Source organism: Nematocida ausubeli (assembly GCF_000738915.1).
Source record: "Nematocida ausubeli strain ERTm6 chromosome Unknown supercont2.4, whole genome shotgun sequence".
NCBI lineage: Eukaryota > Fungi > Microsporidia > Nematocida > Nematocida ausubeli.
Genome location: NW_026515637.1, coordinates 218,740 through 239,374, shown reverse-complemented (window position 1 = coordinate 239,374; position 20,635 = coordinate 218,740). Strand labels below are relative to the sequence as shown.

At 38.9% G+C, this 20,635-nt stretch overlaps 14 protein-coding genes and 1 non-coding gene across 15 annotated transcripts; 9 read left to right on the top strand and 6 right to left on the bottom strand.

Moving 5' to 3' along the window:
* Window positions 1–629: 629 nt before the first annotated feature.
* On the top strand, window positions 630–744 carry NESG_01686. The gene has a single exon (XR_008288889.1). It is a non-coding gene; the product is annotated as a 5S ribosomal RNA (ribosomal RNA).
* Window positions 745–2,437: 1,693 nt separating this feature from the next.
* On the bottom strand, window positions 2,438–2,731 carry NESG_01685 (uncharacterized protein; the record flags this gene model as incomplete). The annotated part of the gene is made up of 1 exon (XM_053049311.1): window positions 2,438–2,731. The coding sequence occupies one exon, from the start codon at window positions 2,729–2,731 to the stop codon at window positions 2,438–2,440; it is 294 nt and encodes a 97-aa protein (XP_052904261.1).
* A 33-nt stretch (window positions 2,732–2,764) lies between these two features.
* NESG_01684 (uncharacterized protein) lies at window positions 2,765–3,352 on the bottom strand (the record flags this gene model as incomplete). Its single annotated transcript, XM_053049310.1, has 1 exon — window positions 2,765–3,352. One exon carries the CDS (start codon window positions 3,350–3,352, stop codon window positions 2,765–2,767), a length of 588 nt encoding a protein of 195 aa, XP_052904260.1.
* Window positions 3,353–3,526: 174 nt separating this feature from the next.
* On the top strand, window positions 3,527–4,192 carry NESG_01683 (uncharacterized protein; the record flags this gene model as incomplete). Its single annotated transcript, XM_053049309.1, has 1 exon — window positions 3,527–4,192. One exon carries the CDS (start codon window positions 3,527–3,529, stop codon window positions 4,190–4,192), a length of 666 nt encoding a protein of 221 aa, XP_052904259.1.
* Window positions 4,193–4,257: 65 nt separating this feature from the next.
* Window positions 4,258–4,842, top strand: NESG_01682 (uncharacterized protein; the record flags this gene model as incomplete). The annotated part of the gene is made up of 1 exon (XM_053049308.1): window positions 4,258–4,842. The coding sequence occupies one exon, from the start codon at window positions 4,258–4,260 to the stop codon at window positions 4,840–4,842; it is 585 nt and encodes a 194-aa protein (XP_052904258.1).
* Window positions 4,843–5,364: 522 nt separating this feature from the next.
* Window positions 5,365–6,609, bottom strand: NESG_01681 (uncharacterized protein; the record flags this gene model as incomplete). Its single annotated transcript, XM_053049307.1, has 1 exon — window positions 5,365–6,609. One exon carries the CDS (start codon window positions 6,607–6,609, stop codon window positions 5,365–5,367), a length of 1,245 nt encoding a protein of 414 aa, XP_052904257.1.
* A 77-nt stretch (window positions 6,610–6,686) lies between these two features.
* Window positions 6,687–7,991, top strand: NESG_01680 (uncharacterized protein; the record flags this gene model as incomplete). Its single annotated transcript, XM_053049306.1, has 1 exon — window positions 6,687–7,991. The coding sequence occupies one exon, from the start codon at window positions 6,687–6,689 to the stop codon at window positions 7,989–7,991; it is 1,305 nt and encodes a 434-aa protein (XP_052904256.1).
* Window positions 7,992–8,760: 769 nt separating this feature from the next.
* Window positions 8,761–10,314, top strand: NESG_01679 (uncharacterized protein; the record flags this gene model as incomplete). The annotated part of the gene is made up of 1 exon (XM_053049305.1): window positions 8,761–10,314. The coding sequence occupies one exon, from the start codon at window positions 8,761–8,763 to the stop codon at window positions 10,312–10,314; it is 1,554 nt and encodes a 517-aa protein (XP_052904255.1).
* Window positions 10,315–10,689: 375 nt separating this feature from the next.
* On the bottom strand, window positions 10,690–12,243 carry NESG_01678 (uncharacterized protein; the record flags this gene model as incomplete). Its single annotated transcript, XM_053049304.1, has 1 exon — window positions 10,690–12,243. One exon carries the CDS (start codon window positions 12,241–12,243, stop codon window positions 10,690–10,692), a length of 1,554 nt encoding a protein of 517 aa, XP_052904254.1.
* Window positions 12,244–12,380: 137 nt separating this feature from the next.
* On the top strand, window positions 12,381–13,409 carry NESG_01677 (uncharacterized protein; the record flags this gene model as incomplete). Its single annotated transcript, XM_053049303.1, has 1 exon — window positions 12,381–13,409. One exon carries the CDS (start codon window positions 12,381–12,383, stop codon window positions 13,407–13,409), a length of 1,029 nt encoding a protein of 342 aa, XP_052904253.1.
* Window positions 13,410–13,749: 340 nt separating this feature from the next.
* NESG_01676 (uncharacterized protein) lies at window positions 13,750–14,385 on the top strand (the record flags this gene model as incomplete). Its single annotated transcript, XM_053049302.1, has 1 exon — window positions 13,750–14,385. One exon carries the CDS (start codon window positions 13,750–13,752, stop codon window positions 14,383–14,385), a length of 636 nt encoding a protein of 211 aa, XP_052904252.1.
* Window positions 14,386–15,722: 1,337 nt separating this feature from the next.
* NESG_01675 (uncharacterized protein) lies at window positions 15,723–16,091 on the bottom strand (the record flags this gene model as incomplete). The annotated part of the gene is made up of 1 exon (XM_053049301.1): window positions 15,723–16,091. One exon carries the CDS (start codon window positions 16,089–16,091, stop codon window positions 15,723–15,725), a length of 369 nt encoding a protein of 122 aa, XP_052904251.1.
* Window positions 16,092–16,194: 103 nt separating this feature from the next.
* Window positions 16,195–17,208, top strand: NESG_01674 (uncharacterized protein; the record flags this gene model as incomplete). Its single annotated transcript, XM_053049300.1, has 1 exon — window positions 16,195–17,208. The coding sequence occupies one exon, from the start codon at window positions 16,195–16,197 to the stop codon at window positions 17,206–17,208; it is 1,014 nt and encodes a 337-aa protein (XP_052904250.1).
* Window positions 17,209–18,022: 814 nt separating this feature from the next.
* NESG_01673 (uncharacterized protein) lies at window positions 18,023–18,310 on the bottom strand (the record flags this gene model as incomplete). Its single annotated transcript, XM_053049299.1, has 1 exon — window positions 18,023–18,310. The coding sequence occupies one exon, from the start codon at window positions 18,308–18,310 to the stop codon at window positions 18,023–18,025; it is 288 nt and encodes a 95-aa protein (XP_052904249.1).
* A 673-nt stretch (window positions 18,311–18,983) lies between these two features.
* Window positions 18,984–20,633, top strand: NESG_01672 (uncharacterized protein; the record flags this gene model as incomplete). The annotated part of the gene is made up of 1 exon (XM_053049298.1): window positions 18,984–20,633. A coding segment is annotated over one exon (1,650 nt), but the record flags the coding sequence as incomplete, so codon positions are not given.
* Between the last annotated feature and the right edge of the window lie 2 nt (window positions 20,634–20,635).

The following is a 20,635-nucleotide window of genomic DNA, read 5'->3' as shown; positions in this document are numbered from 1 at the left end:
CAAGAATTTGGCTATTCGCCAATAAGAAATGAGGGACTCTGTTTTTATAGGTCAATATATAGTGATCTATGGGTGTGAACACATTGGGCCATACTATAATATGCTGTCTTAATATTGGTCTATTGTATACACATAGTTTAATTAGTCAATATCAGGTTTAGAAACTATATGGGCATCAATAAATAAATTATATACTGGATAGAAAAACCAGGCCTAATACTTCAGGAAAAAACTCAGCTATGCTTAATAAAAAACCATGTACTGTATAAGTAGATGTGAGTGTGGCACAGTATATCATGCAAACAAACAGGCTTCCTTGTAACATATTGGCCTATATTCAACCCCAGAGAAGCAGTATTCAATCCATACTTTCTGCACTGGTGGCCCATAAAAAGGATTTTATGCCCCGAAGACAAAAAAGCCAACAATAACAGCTTCTCCATGCTCTAAGCATATTTCATTAATTTCTTGCCATTCTGGCCATTCTCTTGATTTATATTTTACAAGTCCATATACTGTATTATTTTTATTCAACAAACTATTCTTAGTACACAGAAGAAGACAAGAAGAAAAAACTCGTCTAAGACTAACATGCCCCCACAAGGAGCCAGCCTGTAACTAATACTCGTGCGGCCATATGCCTGCGTACACACCAGAACCCGTTCGATCTCTGAAGTTAAGCGCGTGACAGCTTTGATAGTACTGCGATGGGAGACCGCGTGGGAACACAGAGTGCTGCACTTTTTGTCCTTTTTCACACTTGCACTTACAATGTCCAGAGACTCTATATGTATGAGTAGCTTTAACCTGCTAGTCATTTGGCTCTATAAGCTAGTGGCTTAAATCCTCTCTGAATAGTATATGCCTTTCTTCATAAACATATGGCTATATATAGAGAACAGGCAAGTTTTTATACTGTGCAAGAAAATATTTGTGTCTTATTACTTAACTGCTACTAAAGCCTACTTTCTGTCTCTCTAGGAGTCCAGTAACACTGCAGTGCGCTTCAATATGCCCAACTTTCTGTGCAAGAGCGCGTCTGTACACATGTGCGGTGAGGCAGTTTGGTTCGCTCTAGAGCTGTTTTTCTCTCTTGCACTATATATTCTTTGCTTATATCTAGATGCCTGTGCGCAAGTGGGTCTTTAATTCTTGTCTGTTTTTTGATTTTCCTGTTCTCTCTTCTATATTTTTGTATCAACCACTTCAAACTAAAAATATTCTAACACCCTTACATATATACACTTTATTTTCTTGTAGACACCTAAGAATAAAAACTGCACATACCCAGATGCAAAGAGCATGGACTGGACTAAAGAAAGACTAAATATGCTTTAATTCTATTAATAAACTGCAGATGTATCTGTGTAATAGCCTGTTGAGTGCTAGTTTACTATATAGCCATAGATTATAAAAACATGTATATACTGATCAAAGAGATCCATTTAAAGAAGTTTTGAGGGCATCTATACCACACATGCTCCTATATATAATATGTGCAGGCTGCAAAGATAGAAGGAAAGCTTAGAATCATAAAACAATATTAAAAGGATAGGCTACTATAATTAGCTGTTGCTGGGATATAGTACATTATAGAAGGGACAAAGCATTTGGTGCACAAATCTGAGATTACCACCAAAGAACACATATCCATACGCATTGAATAGTGAAAAAAAGAAGAGTGTAGAAAAATTCTAGTGTATACAGAAGAGTAATAAAGAAAAGAAAAAGTAGCTGATAATTACAAGAGCAAGTTAATTAAAGAGGCTAAAAATAGGAAAACTAGCTATGCTTTACAACAGAATAGAACTAGCATGGCATGTAGCTAGATAGTATCTGTGACTTATGCTACGCAAAACAGGCAACAAAAACTCCTATTTAGTGCACAGAAAGCTTCTTTTCCTAAGAAAAGCATACTAAATGGCCATATGTTGCTTCTACTTGCATGCTATTTAATATATGCACCTATGTGGCTTGTCTATACTACTGCAGGAATAGCTTATGAAGCATTCTATGGGCTGTATTTATGCGAACTATATTGTTTCTACGCGTGATATATTCTAGTGCTAAGATTCTTTGTTAAATAGTGCTAATTGCAAAGGATATTAAGGGATGTGCTTTCGGCCAACAGGTTATTGGGATAATAAACAGATGCAGCAGGCGTGCTGTCTCTAATAAGCCTAGTGCACTAAACCCCGCAATAGGATATAGTGCATGCTTACTCTTTTTAATGAAATTAATTATACTTCAATATAAGTTAATTAAAAATAACTATATTACATACACAATGTTGGAGAACAACCTGTCTTAAATTGCCTTTATTAAATAAAAGCACCAATAGAAAGACATAGAATAAGCACACGTATCTTTATTAGGTAATAGCCAGCACACGCCGAAGATGCAAAGTACATATGCTAATACTCCTTTTATCTTTTATTCACTTCTTTATGCCAAATAGAATGTTGTTAATGGGGATATGTATAAACGTGATGATGTATCCTAGGAACCCCAATAAAAGAACTCCTTTTGTGTGGGCAGCCAGCATCTGCAGGTACTCTCCTTGGTTGGGTTTTTTAGATCTCTTCAAGAACTGCTTTACATGGAAAATTTCCTTTTTGCAGTGTGTAAAGGCCTGCACCAGCTTCTCAAGTTTGGATGGCTCTGTCTCCTTCTTTCGGATAGCAGCCTGTCTTTTTATAATTTCCGATCTCCTTTTGTTCTCTACACTCATAAATTAAAATAAAAAACACGAGCTGTTTATTTCTTATATCTTATTTCTCTTCTTTGTGCTGAAGAAGCTTTTAATTGACTGGAGTCTCCAGTAGCTGAGGAAAATGTACAGAAGAGGGAAAATGCAAACTATCCACAACGTGTTTTTCGCAGACTTTGTCTTTAAAAGGCTGGATGTGTTTGCAGTTTTAAGCTTTAGAATGTCATTGTAGATGTTCATAAGGTCAACCCGGACTTTATCCAAAAGCTTTCTAAGGACCTCTGCTTCGTCCTTATCCTCATGTGCCTTGTCCACATAGATGGACACTGATATATTGGCATAGTTGTCGCTGCTATTTGTGATTCTCAGCTCAAACTCCCCTGGGCTCTTGGCCTCAATGTTTTTCTGGAAGCTGCTCACTAGCTCAACAGGAGCAGAGAGATTATTCTTCATGCCGGAAGAAATTTGGATGTCATGTCCTTCAATTATGGTTACATCCAGCTTTATGCCCATTCCAGCCTGTGTAATCTTCTCAGAGAGAACAGTCACAGTGCCTGGCCTGATTATCTTCTGGACAGCAATTGCCTGGATATACCCCAGTGCAAGGCACAGCACAGAAGCCAAAACGAATCCTTTCTTCATAAACAAAAAAACACTTTTACATTTATAGAAGAATCAGATGCTCTAAAATTAATAAAAGCGCAGGCATCGTACGAGGTCAAGAAGATTTGCGCACAATAAAAAAAAGAAGGCCCGGTATGGCGCATTTCTGGGTGCATCATAAGACGACAGAACGCTCGAAGTGTAAAAAATTTTATGAGTGAGAAGAAGGCATGTTTGTTTTCAATTATTCTCTTTAGCAAGGAGGGCGAGAAAGTAAGTCTGTTCCTGGAGGAATACTCTCTGGGGTCATTCAGCTTCTTCAAAAGAACCCCCTTTCAAGAAATGATTAGGTTTATTTCCAATAGAATTGTGCAGAACATAGAGACAGACAGGTCTCAGGAGTTTGTGCATAAAATGGAGGAAGGCGACAGCTATAAGTTCTTTGTGAGGGAAAGAAGGAAGTATATTTTTGTTATCTCCTCCCTCCTGGAGTATCCAATCCCTACGCTCTGTCTTCTCATTGACGATATTGCAAAGCACATCCAGGATGCAAACATGGCGTATCCGGCTGGAGACAGCGAGGCGCTTTTCCCAGAGGAGAAGAAAGTTAAGATAAAGGAGGAAAAAGCAAAGCTAAAGTCCTTTGTAAAACAGCAAATAAAGGAGTACCAGAACTACGAAGAGAAAGACGTAATGCTGCAGATCCAGAATGAGCTTGACGATGTCCACAATCTGCTCTCTAAGACTGTGGAGAGCGCAATAGGAAGAGGGCAGAAGTTGCACGACTTAATAAACTCTGCAGAGCAGCTCTCCTTCCAGACAAAAAGTCTATATAGGCTGAGCAAGAAGCAGAACCAGAAGTGCTGTGGAATTATGTGAATGAGTATCATCCATGCCTGGGGAGGTGCCAATAAAAGTACTGAAATTACACACAAATTTTTTAGATGAGTGCGCAAACTGTCTTGTGGCACATCTTGGATATGTTCCGAAAGGGAAGAAATGCAAAGATATCCGAAATCACAGAAACTCTTCAGATAACCCGGAAGGAGTGCATGGATTCGCTGCATTTAATAGCGGAGCAGCTAGAGCCCATGGGGTACGCTCTCGTGCCAGGATATACATCCCGAGTGGATGCAAGTGGAAAGGCACTTTTACCGGATGAAAATAGCATGAACTATACGCACAAGGCTGAGTCCCTAAAGAAGTGCGACTTTGTGTATATTGCAAAGAAGGAAGAGTGCACTGAGGAGGAGAATATGTACATCAATGAGCATGTCTCTGAGATACTATACGTTTTCATGGTGCTGTATCTAAATGGAAGCGAGCTGCAGTATGAGAAAGTGCTGGGGGCTATGAAAAAGATAGAACGAGACGAAGACACAATGAAGGAGCTGATAAACAAGAAGTATTTCTACAAGAAAAAGAGAAACGACGAGCATTTCATCCGGCCTGGGTGGAAGTTCTTCATAGAGTTTCCAGATTTTTCGCCAGAGGAGTACTTAGCAATAGTCAAGACGTCCAGTGTATAAAAATAAATGTGCGTAATTAAGAAATAGTTGTTAAGGTGGTATGGCCAACATCCAGCCATTATTGGATGCTTTATCTGCGTGGTGACTCTTTATGGCCTGCTGGTTGTAGGATTTGTCTTGAGTATATTGCGGTTTTTATTCTTTTATATTAGAGAGTTTGGCTAATAGTTTTCTATATGCAAGTTCTAATTGGCATCTGTGATCTGTGCAGTATCTAACTATATAGTGCATACACAATAGATGCACATCAAGGGAGGCACAGTATATCTTGGTCTTGGTCCAATAGTGCAGAAACAGATTTGTGCGCTCTGAAAGTTCTAGAAGTGTTTTAAAGAATGCTCTGTAAAATATAAAGCTTAGCAAAGCAGGAAGCAGATTCATAGGCGATTTGGAAAATGCTGCCAGAATAAATAAGAGACACACAGTTTGGAGGCAGTTAAATTAGTTGCAGATTTATTTGTGGGGATGAAACACAGTCCGGTATAATATGGGGGTGGTCCCTTCTCTAATCTTTGGCCGCGCTTAGTTGCTGGCCTCCTCCTTGCTGAGTGCTTCAGACACTTTCTGCAGAACAGTGTCTGTGGGCATATGGTGGGTGCTTCTGCCTTTTGTTCTCTCCTCAACCATGGTCTTCATGGCGACTCCGTATGCATCGGTTACTCTGTCAGAGTAGCAGTCAATACGGCTGGCAATTGCGCACTTGGAGCTGAGATATCTGCTGACTCTTCCGCGCATTCTGGGAGCAGTTGAGTTTACAAAGGACGAGTTGAAAATAAGCCCATACTTAGGGGTCTTTGACTTGCTCTTCATAGCTCTAAAGAGGGCCTTCTCTGCACCCAGAACCTGAATAGTTGAGGATGGGCAGAGTGCTAGCTTGCTAAGTCCTCCTGCTTTGAGGATAAGGCGGGCTGCCACCATCTTTCCAACAAGTGCTGTTAGATTTGGTGCAACTGTAGAGAGCCTCTTCTCTAGGTGCTGCATGGCATGCGTGTATAGCTCGATCTTCTCCATGACAACACCAGAGAGCTCCATGATCATGGTAAAGTCTTCTTCTATAAGATCTCCCCCGATTGTGCTATCCATGGCTTCTACTATGGCTGGGCCATTTTCCAGCTTTAGCACTTCTTCTCTATTTGCGGTGTTTCTGTTACCTACCACATTGACTGCTTCTAAATACTGCATCTGCTCCTTGCATATTGTGATGAGCTCTGGGAAGTGCCAGGAGTACATCTCCTTAATTCGCATGAAGTAGTCATTTGTGGCCACTGTCATATCATCAAGCATGGAAATGCACTGCATAACTGCATGGTCCTCTCTTGCTGTGTCATACTGAATTTTCTTTCTGGAGTTTGCATGTGCCAGACTCACTTGGGACCTCTGCACTTTGCTGAACTCAACAGAAAACAGACTGTCTGCATTCTTTCTAAGCGCCCTGATCAACTCAGTCGAGCTCTCCTCGTCAAGCAGCTTTATTCCTATGTCCTTCATTGCCTGAGCGTACACTTTATCTGCAGCCAGCACTTTCACGTCGTTTATTTGCAGGAACTCCTTCAGCTTTGGTGTGACTCTTCCCTCAGAAGATGCCTCCAATTGCTCAAGGGCGTCCTGTGGGTCTGAATAGACTAATGTCCCGCAGAGTTTAAATGCCTTCTTAAAGTCACCAAGCGTCTTTGCGTTCTTAAGAATCTCTTTTAAAGTAACTGAGTCTAGCCCGTTTTCTTGCACAAGTAAGTATCCAACTGAATGCTCAACTAAAACATGCGCCATAAAAAATTGCAGAAGGTGGAAATATTAAAGCGCAGGCCTAAAAATGTAAATCTGCAAGAAAATTTTAACGTATAATAATGGTAGAAAAGGGAGAAAATTTCTACAGAACAAAAGAAAAGCTAGCATACTGGAAGATGCTGAAGGGGGGCAAGCCCACCAGGGACTCAGCAGGGAACATAATAAAGGCAGCAATATTCCAGAATCCTGTGGCTGCGCCCGGAAGAATAAAGCACTCAAGGACATGGTTTGCCTCCACACGAACAACAGACCAAAGAGAACTGGAGGCTTTTAGAAAGGACTTGGAGGAGCAGGCAACCGACGCGTACAAAGTGATTCTAGACCAAGGAAAAGTCCCAATGAGTTTGATCCAAGAAAGCAAAGAAAAGGCAATTCGGCCAATCATCTCATATGAGAACACGTTTGGAAAGAAGGCCACCAGAAAGAAGGTGAAGCTTTCTGTGCAGTCGATTGACGAGCTCGCGAAAAAGGCAAAGGTGGCTGTTGACAAAACAGTTGAAGAGAAGGAGAAGGAGATGGAAGACACAAAGGACAAAATCTACCAAAAGGGGCAGAGCAGAAGAATCTGGGCTGAGCTGTACAAAGTGCTTGACTCAAGTGATGTGGTCATTCACATTCTTGATGCAAGGGACCCCCTTGGCACAGAGTGCACGAATATTAAAAGGTACATGAATGAGCACAAGCACAAGCATCTGATCTATCTTCTAAACAAGGTCGACCTTCTCCCCACGGGAGTAACAGCAAAATGGCTAGCATACCTCTCTAAAACCACGCCGACTCTTGCCTACCATGCGTCCTCAATTGACAGAAACTACGGAAAACAGAGTCTGCTGAATCTGCTGCGGCAGTTCGCCAAGCTGCATCCAGACAAGAAGCAGATCAGTGTAGGGTTTGTGGGATATCCCAATGTAGGGAAGAGCAGTATTATCAACACGCTCAAATCTAAGATTGTTTGCACAGTAGCTCCAATCCCTGGCCAGACAAAGGTATGGCAATACATTTCTCTTATGAAGAGAATCTATCTGATTGACTGCCCAGGAATCGTGCCAGCAGCAGACAAGAATGAGACAGATGTAGTTCTGAAGGGGGTAGTTCGAGTGGAGAACATTACATCACCCGAGGACCATGTTGAAGCTCTTCTCAAAAAAGCAGAAAAAAAGCACATCCATAACCTATACGGCATTGAGCCAGGAGATGACCACCTGGAGTTCTTGGAGAAGCTGGCAAAGCAGTCAGGAAGGTTGCTTAAGGGGGGAGTAGCTGATATAACTGCAGTTTCCAAAATAGTCCTGCATGACTGGCTCAGAGGAAGAATCCCGTATTATACACTGCCGCCAGAAACACCTGAAGACAAAGCTAGTTAAAATAAAAACACAGACAAGAAGAAATACGTATTAAAGACTCATACAAAAACCACTCAAATTTTGGCAGCCAGAGCAAGCAATATACAGCGCACATAACAGCTATGTGTATGCATGCGCTTGGACTGCTGTAAGTGCCCTAGCTGCTATCTATGAAAACTGCATATTTCATATGCATAATTGCATCTGGTAATATATTCTGAATGTGATGCATTATCTTAGCAAGCCGTACCAAGCATGAAAAAATTGGGCAGTAGACTAATTATATTCAGTCTGGATAAATTAAAATTAAAACTATTTAAGAAATTTGAGTTTTCAATGTATGTTAATAAAGATTACTAGTAGCACTTTCTAAGAAACCAATTCAGCACTTGCAAGCAGCAGTAAATAAGTCAATAAAACAGTCTATTGTGTTTTTGGTATATTGTGCCTAAGTACTTTGTTATTTGTGCAGCAGCCTTGTTTAAGCTTAGGACACTTTGTTTAAATGCAGATATGCCTGCTATAACCTACTAGATATCTGCGCATCTATTCATAATAATTTAGGTAGATATCCATGTGGTTTTAGGCTATTCATGCGCACATTCAAGAAATGTGTTTATTTCGCATAGGCTCATTTACTTATTTTGGCATTTAGCAGAAAGGCTGGCTGCTTCTGCGCGGATAGCTCTAACCGCTAGTTTTATAGTGACAGCTGCTGTATGCCAATTAATTAATTAAATAATTAATAAATATCAGAAATAGTTCAAAGAGACACGAAATATTTTTTATAATGAAGAACGAAGCAGAGAAAAAACAGCTAGAGAGTAGAATAGATAGCAAAAAAACAAATAGAGATAAAACCAAGGGTAAGAAGAAAAACAAGATGCCTGCTAAAGAATTCCCCATGCGAGATACATCAAAAGAAGAAGAAATAATAAAGATTAGAGAGAAAATAGACAGTCTTCTAGGGAAAATTGAGCAGATCCAGAGAACAAACACAGAGGATATTTCGGTAAATGCAGTAAAAGGACAAGAAAAAGAAAAGACGGATGTATCCCTAGGAAGCGCAGTAGAACAGCCCATAAATAAGGAGAAGGCTTCTTCAGCAGAACAGAAAAGCAGCAGTGTCCAAGAAACAAGCAATAGCAAAAGCAGCCAGCCTTCAGAGACAATAAAAGAGCCAGAAGGTAAAAAAAGGTCAAAAGATGTGTACAATGAAGAAACAAGCAAGAACCAAAAGTGGACGGATTATGATCTGAAGAAAGAAGTGCTCCTGGGAATCCAGAAGAAGGGATTCAACTGGCCGTCACCCATACAGGCAGCGTCTATTCCGCACTCTCTTGCTAATAAGAACATTGTGGCTCGAGCCAAAAATGGAACTGGAAAAACTGCAGCTTTTGCAATTCCTCTGCTGAACAAAATAAACCCGCAAAAGCTTGTTCTGCAGGCACTTATTCTCGTGCCAACGCGAGAGCTCGTGCTGCAAACAGCAAAGGTCTGCAAGGAGCTTGGTGAGTTCCTGCGCTTGAAGATACTCCCGCTGTACGGAGGCGTCAGCGCGAAGGACGATGTCATTCGTCTGAAGGGAGGGGCCCACATTATCATTGGCACTCCTGGGAGAGTACTCGATTTTATCTCGCAGAATGTTATTGTTCTAGATAAATGCAGGCACTTGATCTGCGATGAGGCTGACAAGCTTTTGAGCATGGATTTTAAGGAGGTAGTCTACGAGATAACAGAGAGGTTCCACAAACAGAGGTATATAGAGATGTATTCTGCAACATTCCCTGCAATGATTCAGGACTACATAGATAAGTACATGCCCGAAATAGTAAAGATTAATCTCATGAAGGAGTTGACTCTCTCAGGGATACGGCAATATTATGCATATGTAAAGGCGGTTAACAAGCTGCACTGTTTAAAGACTCTTCTGGCAAAGCTGGATGTGAACCAGTGCTTTATCTTCTGCAACTCTATCCAGACTGTGGAAAAGCTTGCAAAAAGAATGACTGAGCTAGGGTTTACTGCATACTACATACACAGCAAAATGAAGCAAGAGGACCGAAACATGGTATTCCATAACTTTACGTCAAAAGGAGAGTGCAGAATACTTGTTTCCACAGATTTAGTAACACGGGGAATCGATGTCCCCAGTGTAAATGTCGTAATTAATTTTGATCTTCCGCAGAGCACAGAGAGTTATCTCCACAGAATCGGCAGAAGTGGCAGATTTGGTGCCAAAGGAACAGCTGTAAACATGATTACTCCAGATGATGTATATAAGATCAGAGAGATAGAATCTATTCTAGGAATAGAAATGCTTCCCTTCTCAGATACGTCATAGATGTAACACTTAAATAACAAATAAATTCTTTGAATATCTATTCCTCAACCTTTAGGCTATCTTTACTATATAAGCACAAAGAATATAAGTAATGGCACACCATTTATCTGGCTTCATCTAAGCAAGGCTATTTTTAGTGCTTTTGAATGGGCAGTGGAATAATTATAGCATAGCACGGACTGCATATTTTAATATACACATAAAAAGACAGCTCTGTGGAAATTTCAATTAAACATGTCAAATTAAGAATGTGTTTATATCCTAATAGTGTTTAATCTACGCAGCAGCCATTTTTTCTATCGCATAGCTAAATATTAATATAGAGATAAGCAATACATAGAAAATATGTCAAAGAGTGTTTTATTAGAGAATAACTTATAGGTCCACCTTAACCTCCTGTGGGATCTGTGCCTCTGGAGTTGGCGCTGCCTTCTTCTCAGTCTCAGCAGAGTCTTCGAGTGTCAGATCAGCAGGAATGTTTGTGTGGGCTTTTAGGAATGCCAAAACGCTCTCTGCATCTGCTGGCTTGTCCTGAATCTCAAACTCAATTTCCTTGTTGGTTTCTTTCTGGTATATTCTTATGGTTGGGTATGCCTGGATTGGCTCAACCTCCTTCTGCAGTGGAACATCGTTCTTGGACATGAGCATTCTGCTAATGACTACATCGCTTGAAGCTTTCTTCAGAGCAGCAGCTATTTTGTCCAGTCCAGGAAGAAGGTTCTTACAGAAGCTGCACCACTCAGCGTAGTATACAACTAATGTGTCCACCTTTGGGTTAAGTGCAATTTCATTGAAAGTGCATGCAACAATGTTTACAACACCTGCCTCATTGGCCATGTTTTCCTCAGAGGGCCTTGGCTCTCCCATGAGGTATGGCTCAACACTGCTTATGTCGTATGCGCACTGCTGCAGGAACTCCTCAGTTCTCTTGTCGTTCTCTACGTTAGTAAGAAGATACTTGTGTAGTCTCTGGTCCTTTGGAACAATGATGAAGAGAGCAGGAAGCATGGATCCGTTTACTCCAGAAATGTTCAAGAAGAACTCTGTGGTTATGTAGTCAAGCATGGCTATCTTGAGGTGGCTCTTAAGTGACTCTGCAATTGGGGCAGCCCACTTGTAGTTATCAAAGTCTGGCTTCTTTGCTACAAAGTACACAATAGGCACTGAGAGATTCTCGTACAGATGTGAGTTTTCTCTGTAGAGCTCTCCAAAGACAGGAACACGGGCAATGTCCTGTGACTTGGATATCTTGGTGGCAATGTTCTCTGAAGTGTTCTCCTCCTCTGAGAGGTTGAAAACATACTCGCCTTCGTCTGACTTGTAGTATAGACCTGGCATAGTGACTCCAAGAGCCTTTGCAGCCTCCTCGTCTGTGCTCTTCTGGAAAGAAACCTTCAGTCCGCTGTTAATCTGCTCGGTTACTTCAGCAGAAAGCTCAATCTGCGAGAAGAGAATGCACTCCCCTTCAATCTTTGCTGCAGGCTCTGCTTCCTCTTCCTTTTGGGCGAGCTTCTCCATTGTCTCATCGAGTGTCTCTTTTCCATCTTTTTTCCCTTCCTTTACTTCCTCAAGTATTTGCTGGGCAATCTCATCGACTGCTTTCTGCACCTCGCTCTCTTCCATCTTTACATTTCCTGAGCTAATTAGCTTCTTGATTCGCTTCTCTGCTTCTGTCCTGGCTAGATCCTCAAGCAGCTTGTTTATTGTTGACCCATGCATACTCTCTGAGACATCTGCATTATCATGTGCCGCATCCTCATGCTCATGAGTGCTAAACTCTGTTTTGTCTTCTCCCACATGCACGCCTCCTTGGGTTTCCTTTTCGATATGGGCCTTCTCTAATGTTGGCTTACCGCTTTCCTTTACAAGATCACAAGATACTATTTTCAAACAGCCAATAACTGCACACACTACTGCAATTATTTTCATTGAAAAAAATAGTTCTGTTCAATTTATGCTTTTAATTTTGCTGATTTTAGACAAATTGAAAATTCCATTAGATGCCACTCAAATCCTCTAATTCCATTTAAAATAGATTAAAAATTAATTTCCAGATATTCTGGAAAATGACATGGAATATTGCATGCACACAAAGAAAGTTCTTCATAGAAAGCGTTTTTGAGACTAAGATATCCATTGTGTCAGAGGAGGAGGAGATTCTAATAGCCTCGTGCAACTTCACAGGCCTGTATCTGAAAAGAAACAAAAGCATATTGTTCCTGGAAACAGAGAAAGTCATTCTAGGAACCAGCACTAAATCCATCCAAAACATTGAATTTTCACTTTTTCTTCCAAAGGACATTCCGCCAAGCTACTGTGGAAATAACATAGGCATAGTATACAACTTGAATGTATACGTGCAAGGGATGCAAACTACGTTCAACAGGTCGTTTATATGCTCTGTTGTCTCTGGAGTTCCTGCGTGCTTTGAGAGCTCTGCAAAAATATTCATTCCTGCACAGTATGAAAGTATTGCTGAGGAAAGAGAGAAGCCTATAATACTACTAGAAGACTGCCCTAGAAACAAGCATGCCCATGAGTTAATAGTTGAACTCCTACGGAAGGGATTTAAAGAGGGATGCATGCCAGACTTTCTTACTCAGAGAACAAAAGTTGAAGAAAGTGAAGAACTTCCAGAAATATGTGCAGAAGCAAGAAAGTACTGGATAGCAGAGAAGGAAAACACACATCACCCACTGAAGCTGTATGCCAAGATTATGAAGCAGTGCTATGAAAAGTGCGAAAGACAAGTGTTTTATTCAATAACCACGCAAGGAAAAGAATATGCAAAAGTGCTTATTACTATAACAGAAGAAGACCCTCCACACTGCCTGCTAAATCTATCATTAGAGCTAATAGAGCCAATAAAGAATGTAGGAGTATCTTTGGTGCAGGTGGAGACAGTTGATGACGCAGAGTCTAAGGAGAGACTTTACAACACAACAAAGTATGTGGAGTATGCGAAGAAGGTTTATTTCGAGATTCCTTTGGACAGAGCACGATGCCCAACCATTATTACTCCAAGCTTTAGCACGCAAGTAGAAATGGTAATTGTAATAGATCGCTTGCAGGAAGTACGGATAAAAATAAAGTAGTAAAATGTATATTTAGTATGCATACTAAATAAGACCACTCTGTCTTTATCTTTTTCTGAATACCCAAAGCTAGAAAGTCTTAATCAATCCCTTAAATTTATTAAGTTTCTTTTGTTTTGTATATAACAAAGCACTATCTATGCTTAAATGAAAATTTTTGTTATTTATATCTCTTCTTCACTTTATTCAATTAATACTCTGCTATTTATGCTGCAATTGCTTTTCTATCTGTATTTCTCATCTAAATGAGCGAAATCTCTTCTTTGGGGTTTTAAATAGATAAATATTGGTCGAATAAAAAGACCTATTATATGTAAATTGAGTAAAAGATTTTTTGTTAATGAAAAGCTTTTATAACATAGCTGTTACAGAATATAAAGCGTTAATTAGCGCATACCAAGGAAGCTATTGTGTCCATATTATATCCTGCTTGCTAGCTATGGGAACACTGTACTCTCTTATGTCTACATCATTTCGGAAAAGTGCTGAAACTAGACACTTTTGCATGGTCATGTCTAACATGGTTTATTTGGTAGCACTTCGGTGCGGGATGACTGGTTGCGGGCTTGCATTTACACTGGGTGGTATTGTTTCAGAGGTAGGCTTTCTTCTAGCTAAATACTTTACCAAGCACATGCAGAAGCTCTTTATTGTCTCTGTCTGGTTTCTTTACACACTGTATATATATCTTCTTTTAACAAGAAATATTTCGACCAGTTTTCCGGTTTCCATTATTACTGCAGGATTCGCTCTATATATACACATGAGAGTATACGAAATATACCAGATAACGCACTTCCTGTGTCAGTCTGTTCTATTAACCACTTCTTTCACTGGAGTAGCCTATTTGTTTATGCAGGCACCCTCTTTAGAGTATGTCCAGCATGTCTCTACAATAGCTATATGTGCAATATTTATATGCTTACTCATGAGAAAGACACTCACTAGATATACAAAGGAAATGCTTCTTAAATAATGCCTGCAATTAGACACACACACAGCAGACAGTTTAGTTTCTGGGCAATAAACTTAGATGTAAAATAGAGAATACTTTGTCTTTTATACTGAATGCCATTGGTTTATATGGTTGGGACCGAGTGGACACAATTGTAGTATTTTTCTGCTCACGCAGCCCCTCTGCAAGGCCTTCTTGCAATTACACGAATTCCTTTAAATGGCTTGTTCTAACCACACGGTCTAACCCTGTACAAGCAGTTAATAAATATAGAATTTTTATGTAGAATACTTGCAGCTCTGAATATTTCTGTCTGTCTGCATAAATAAATTTAAATATGTAATTATAATTGTCCAGTGTGTTTTGACATTCTTAAAAAGGAGCAACGACATAGCTTTTCAGATAGCTTGATACGCTGTGCCCTTTTGTCTTTGCACTTAGTATGTTCTTTAATGTTGATATATGCCACACTTTTAGTACTCTCACGAGATTTTATAACGTTCTTTTTATTTGTATGTTTTCTGGAATTAGATGCTTTTATATCAGCAGCCTTGTGGCTTTCGAATAGAGAAGTAGAAACTCCACCACATTTTTAGTCTTGTTTATTCAAGTAGCCAACTTCTTCCTTCTGAAATATTAGACTTAGATTTCTTATTCGCGCTATCTATTTATTTCCTCTATTTATAACTATATCTCTTTCCATATTGGTCTATACTACTTTCCAGAAGGTACCCTTCAGTCATATTGATAAATAATTACTTATTCTTATAAAAATAATACCATGAGCTAAAGACATCTTGTAGCTTTTTGTAAACAAGCAGAGCCTCTTATAATATACTAGCCTGCACCAAACTAAATAACTTCAAACCCAAATAGCCACCATTTAAAAAACATTTTAAATTATGAGAGCCCAAAATAAAGACTCATTGGAGACTATCACTATATAGAGCGCCTGGTAATAAAATATTATTTTACAGAGTCAAATGAAGATAAGCAATATATTCTGCACTATCCTAGTATTAATTCTGTGGATAGCCTGTTTTTTATTTTCTTCTGCTGCATTAATTGTCCTTGTGGTATACATAGCTCCAATATGTTTCTTAACTAATGACAAAACACTGCCGTCTTATTCTATTGCTATTGTATACACAGCCTAATAACTGATGCATTTCATAATATTAGTTTGTTTAATAATGATGAAACAAGATACGAGTGTTTGGAATCTTTCATTATTCGGGATTAAAGGGTATATGATTCAATTGTTCTAAATAGTATTTAGATGCAGTGTTAGTATCTCGCATTTTTTAAAATAAATTCTAGTACACTTTATGTCTCTAATTGAAAAGGCCTTTATGGTGCTAAGCTGGCTCTATTTTGTAGAGCTTCCTAAACTCCAGACAGACAAGAAGCACAGTTATAGCAGCCAAACATATATTTATGTAGAGGCACCCTACTGAAATGTCAAATAGCTTTGGCTTCATTGAGCAGGCTGCACACTTAAATATCATTGTGGCCAGAATGCAAAGCATCCCCATGAACATCAGCTCTATCACAGGAGAGTGCGGCCTCTGAAGGCTCTTTACCTCTACTCGAATGCTCTTTCCATAGACTGTATAGTACCCTGGATGCTCTATGCCCTCCCCTGCTGTAAATAATTCGTCTGAGATGTGTCTTATAAACTCTCTGAAGGAAGAAGAGAAGGAGAAGCGCCTAAGCATGTTTTGCATGCAATAGAAATAAAAAGTGTGCCAAGCTAAAGGAGAAAAAAAGGAGAAAAAAGGAGAAAATTGATTCTGCCACTATATAAAGACAGAATAAATTATTTAGGGGATGATGAAAGAGCTATTTTTTCAATGTGAACTGTTCAAGAACAACAAGAACTTTGATGGCATAATCGAAGTTGCCTCAAAGATATTGGATGCAGCCCTAAAAGAAGCCTTGCAAATGGAGATAGTTCAAAGAGACTACACAAAAGTAATAAATGCAGTCATCTTTGTGACCCAAAGAATGCCAGGGACTAGATACCAGAATACTGCGTTCTCAGAAGCCTACTGCATTCTAGGAAAGATCTTTGAGACTGGCGTTCTTGCTGAGAAAAACATTAAAAAAGCGCGTGAGTACTACACTGTGGCAGCTGACCACTCCAACCCCTTTGGATGCTACAGACTTGCGCACTTCTACGAATTTGGCATAGGGTGCAGTGTGAACATGCACAAAGCTGCACATTTTTACAAGCTATCTGCAAATGGTGGCTGCTGCAGGGGAATGCACAGATATGGGCTGCTCCTTCTTGAGGGCAGGGGCGGCTGCAAGAGAGATGTAAAAGGGGCTGTCTTCTATTTTGAGCAGTGCCGAAAGCTTGCTTCTCCCAACTATCCGCATATGATGTATGACCTGGGGATATGCTATGAACAAATCCCTCAAATGACAAAGGACATTATAGAAGACAAAGAGTATGCGCTAGAGATATACTTAGAGGGGGACTCTCTTGGATGCCCCAGATCAAGCGTAAGGCTCGGGCATGCATACAATTTTGGTGCGCTTGGCCTGGCACAAGACACAAAAAAGGCCATTTACTACTACACAAGAGCAGAGGCCATGAGCGGCGAGGCAAGATTTGAGTTGTACAGAATATACTTGGCTCAAAATAACCCAGAAGAGGCTATAAATTGGCTCAGAAAAGCTGCCATTCTAGGGCACCCAACTGGGCTGCGGCTATATGCAGACTCATTGGAAAGAGGAATAGATATTCCTCAGAATAAAACGGAGGCACTGTGGTGGTATGGAATCGCAAAGACCAGAGGGGTTAAAATAGACAAAGAAATTAAAAGATGTGCTGCTTAGTGCATGCTTTCTTACTGAACTCCTCTATATAACATTTTTTGCTTTTATTTCATAGAAGGCTTAGTGTCATAAAAGCCTTCTCTTCTATATTATTTGTGCGTTGTTTATCTAAATAAAGCTAATTTAAATTTGAAAGCCTTCAGATTTATAAATAATTTTGTATTATATCCAGCAGAATCTGAAGACAATTTATATATAGCTTTGTGTAAATAGAAGCTTAATTCCCTGCATTGCACATAAATCTAGTAATTTTTCTTATTTAAAAGGTGCAGCTAAAATGAATAAGGGTGTTTAAAGCACTAAGAAAAAACTTCCTAAGAAAGGCTTTATATAAACAAAGCAGGGGATATGCAATGAATAGATCTGGATACACTCCAAAGCGAAATAGACACATTTCTAATATGGAGTATCTAGAAGAACAATCTATTTATGGCTTTAAATAAAAACCCCTGCTAGTATAAAGTTTAAATTTTACTAAACCAACTACAAGAAGGCCTTTTTGTTCTACTACTGCGCAAGTATCCTAGAAGTATAAATAAAAAGCCTGGCAGAGAATATTTTAGTAAATCAATGACTTTTATCTCTGCAATCAAACTCTAGCTAATATTATTCTTTTTGTAATAGAATAATAGCTCATGTTCTATAACTTATAAACAATTTCTTCTGGTTTCCCCATATTATGGACTGTGAGAGCTGCGGAATAAAATTGCTAGAAATAGAAGCTATAAAAATATTAAAGCATTACAGCTGGGTTTTGAAGCTATATATAAATATGTTTATTGCGGGGATATAAATATGCACAAATCATATATTTCTAAACTGCTGCGTCTATTTTTTCTTCTAGTGTCTTAAATAGCTTCTCTGCAAATGATATGCCTCTCTGTAGTATGCTAAGAATTGCTGCTTCTGTCTGCTCTTTCTCGTTTTTAAGTTGGATCTTTAGTATGGCTCTTTCCTCCATTGGGTGCGGTATGGTGTATCCAATGAGCTCTATCTCAGACTCAGCTTCAAACTCACTTATACTCCATCTTACCACATTCAGAATCGTGTGGTTAGCCTTTAAAATCTCAATTGTATAGCTGTCTTTTACGTGCACCTCCATTAAATTTTTTTGTGCTTTCCAGTTCTATTATTTCAGCTACTCTTTTGGCTTGCATATGAAATGGAGCTAAAAAGGATGAAATTTATTATAGTATACTGTAATAGCGCTTTATATAAGTTGGTTATGAATGGATAATTATCTTTATGCTTAATCACTTTAGCTGATGTTTACTCTTCGAAATATTAGACTTGGTCATACTAAACCTAGATATAACTTATTTCTCATAGTCACTTATAGTTTGTAAAGTGGATATTTATTAAAGTTTGTTTACACCATAAACCAATATTACCACAACAGATCATAATGTACCACAGAGAATTACACCAACATAGATAAATATTATGTGAGACGTAAGCAAGCAGACCCCCTTGTAGCGTGTTGGGCTACAGTCAAAACTTGGAAGGCAAAGACCGAAATGAATCCACACTGCAAAACTAGTAAAAGGATTACATGCTTACAAGGCAAGGAAAACCAACACTTAAAATAAGTGCTTGTTCTAGTGTATGCATGCAGGGGATTCCCCTGATATTAGGAGATGGCCATGGTGATTTGCATGAGTTAGAACAGACTAAAAGAATTATTAGTTAAAGAGAATTAAAAGTTTTAATTAAGCCGGTGGGGTTAAATTAAAAAACAAGCTATTTAAAGAGTTTGAATTTTAAAAAACATATTAATGACATACTATGCAAAAACAAATGACCGCATTAAAGCTCATACGATTGTTGTTCTATGCATCGTAGGCATCTGGATGATTTTCGGAGCATGCTTTGCAAGTAATGAATGCAATGATTCGAATACAGCAAAGATTAAAGAATCATTAAAGAATTCAAACAAGACTGATTTAGCTTCCGCTATGTCTGATGAAAGCCGCAATAGAATGCTGGAACCACTCAATTTATCATTGGCTTCAAAAAATACAGCACCAAGTTCAAAAAATCATGAAAGTGGCACACACCATCCAACTGCTCCAGAACAAAAAAGCATAATAGTTACTACATTCTATGTAGATGATTCTGGAAATCGATTTTATATGAAATATAAAAGCCACAGAATTTATATGTACTTAACAGCAAATATGGTATTCAAAGATAACATCCTGTATAATGTATACAAAGATGAATCTGGGAATCAGATTCTTATAGATAGTAGCATACGTTCTTATTCTTTTGGTACTAAAGACATATCTAGTAGAGCACATAGCAGCCAGGAAGAAAGCATACTTAATCCAGTTAAAGTAACCACACCAAAGCGCCTGAGAGATTCTACTTTAAGCAGTTCAGGCGATAATTTAAGTCTCAAGAAAAGAAAATATACAAAGAGTAGAGAGAACACAGATTCTATTCATAGAACTAGCTTATACATTGAATTGAATAATTACCAAGCTGCCTGTAAGAACCTCAAGACCTACAAATCTGAAGCAAAAAGCAATACAACCCGAGATAAACCCCATGATTTTTCATACTTGTTTACTAAAGGTGGCATGGATAATGGAAATACAAAATGTGAATGTAGTATTAAGAAGAACTACGAAAATCAATATCAATTCTGGCACTTTTTAACTAGCACACGCTATAACTCCTTGGCTGAAAAGATAGAGTGCATCAACAACTTAGCCAATAAGATAGAAACAGAAAAATATAATAAGAACAATGGTTATTATTATTTCTTTTTAGAAGACTTAAAAAAATACATAGAAACTCATATAGACATAGCGCATATTAGTGCAACATACGACTACACAGACAGAAATAAGAACAACATATGCTCTATGTCTAAAACAGAGCCAGAGACACTTGAAGAGATATACGAAGAAACCCAAACAGATCTTAAGTGGTGGGTTAACAGTATGTCTATTATCTCTGCAAAAACTGAGAAGATGAAAAAAGAATGCTCAATAGATGATGCAGCACTAAAAGAAAAGCTGCATTTGATTCTAAAGCTACCAGAGATACTTAGAGACTTGGTTCTGATAACCCCCGAGATACTATCAAAGACAATGGAAGAAATGAAAAGAACATCTGATTCAGAGGCTAGCAGGTTTTTCTGCATTATAGAGTACTTATACTACTTAGTGAACGATGATGCAGACAAAATGAATATTGCGTATAATGAAGTTAAAGCGCTATCTGTGAACGAAGAGTCTATATGTACCTGCATTACTATGGAGGTGTATAGGGCTGTTTATAACGTGTTTTGTTTGTTCTACCAATGTGCACCATTTACCTGTGTGGCAGATGTTAAAAGTGAAGAAGGCAAAGCAGAAAAAAAAGAAGCACGCATTAAAAGTATTTTTCAGTCCCACTGTCCGTACATACCAAAGAGTGG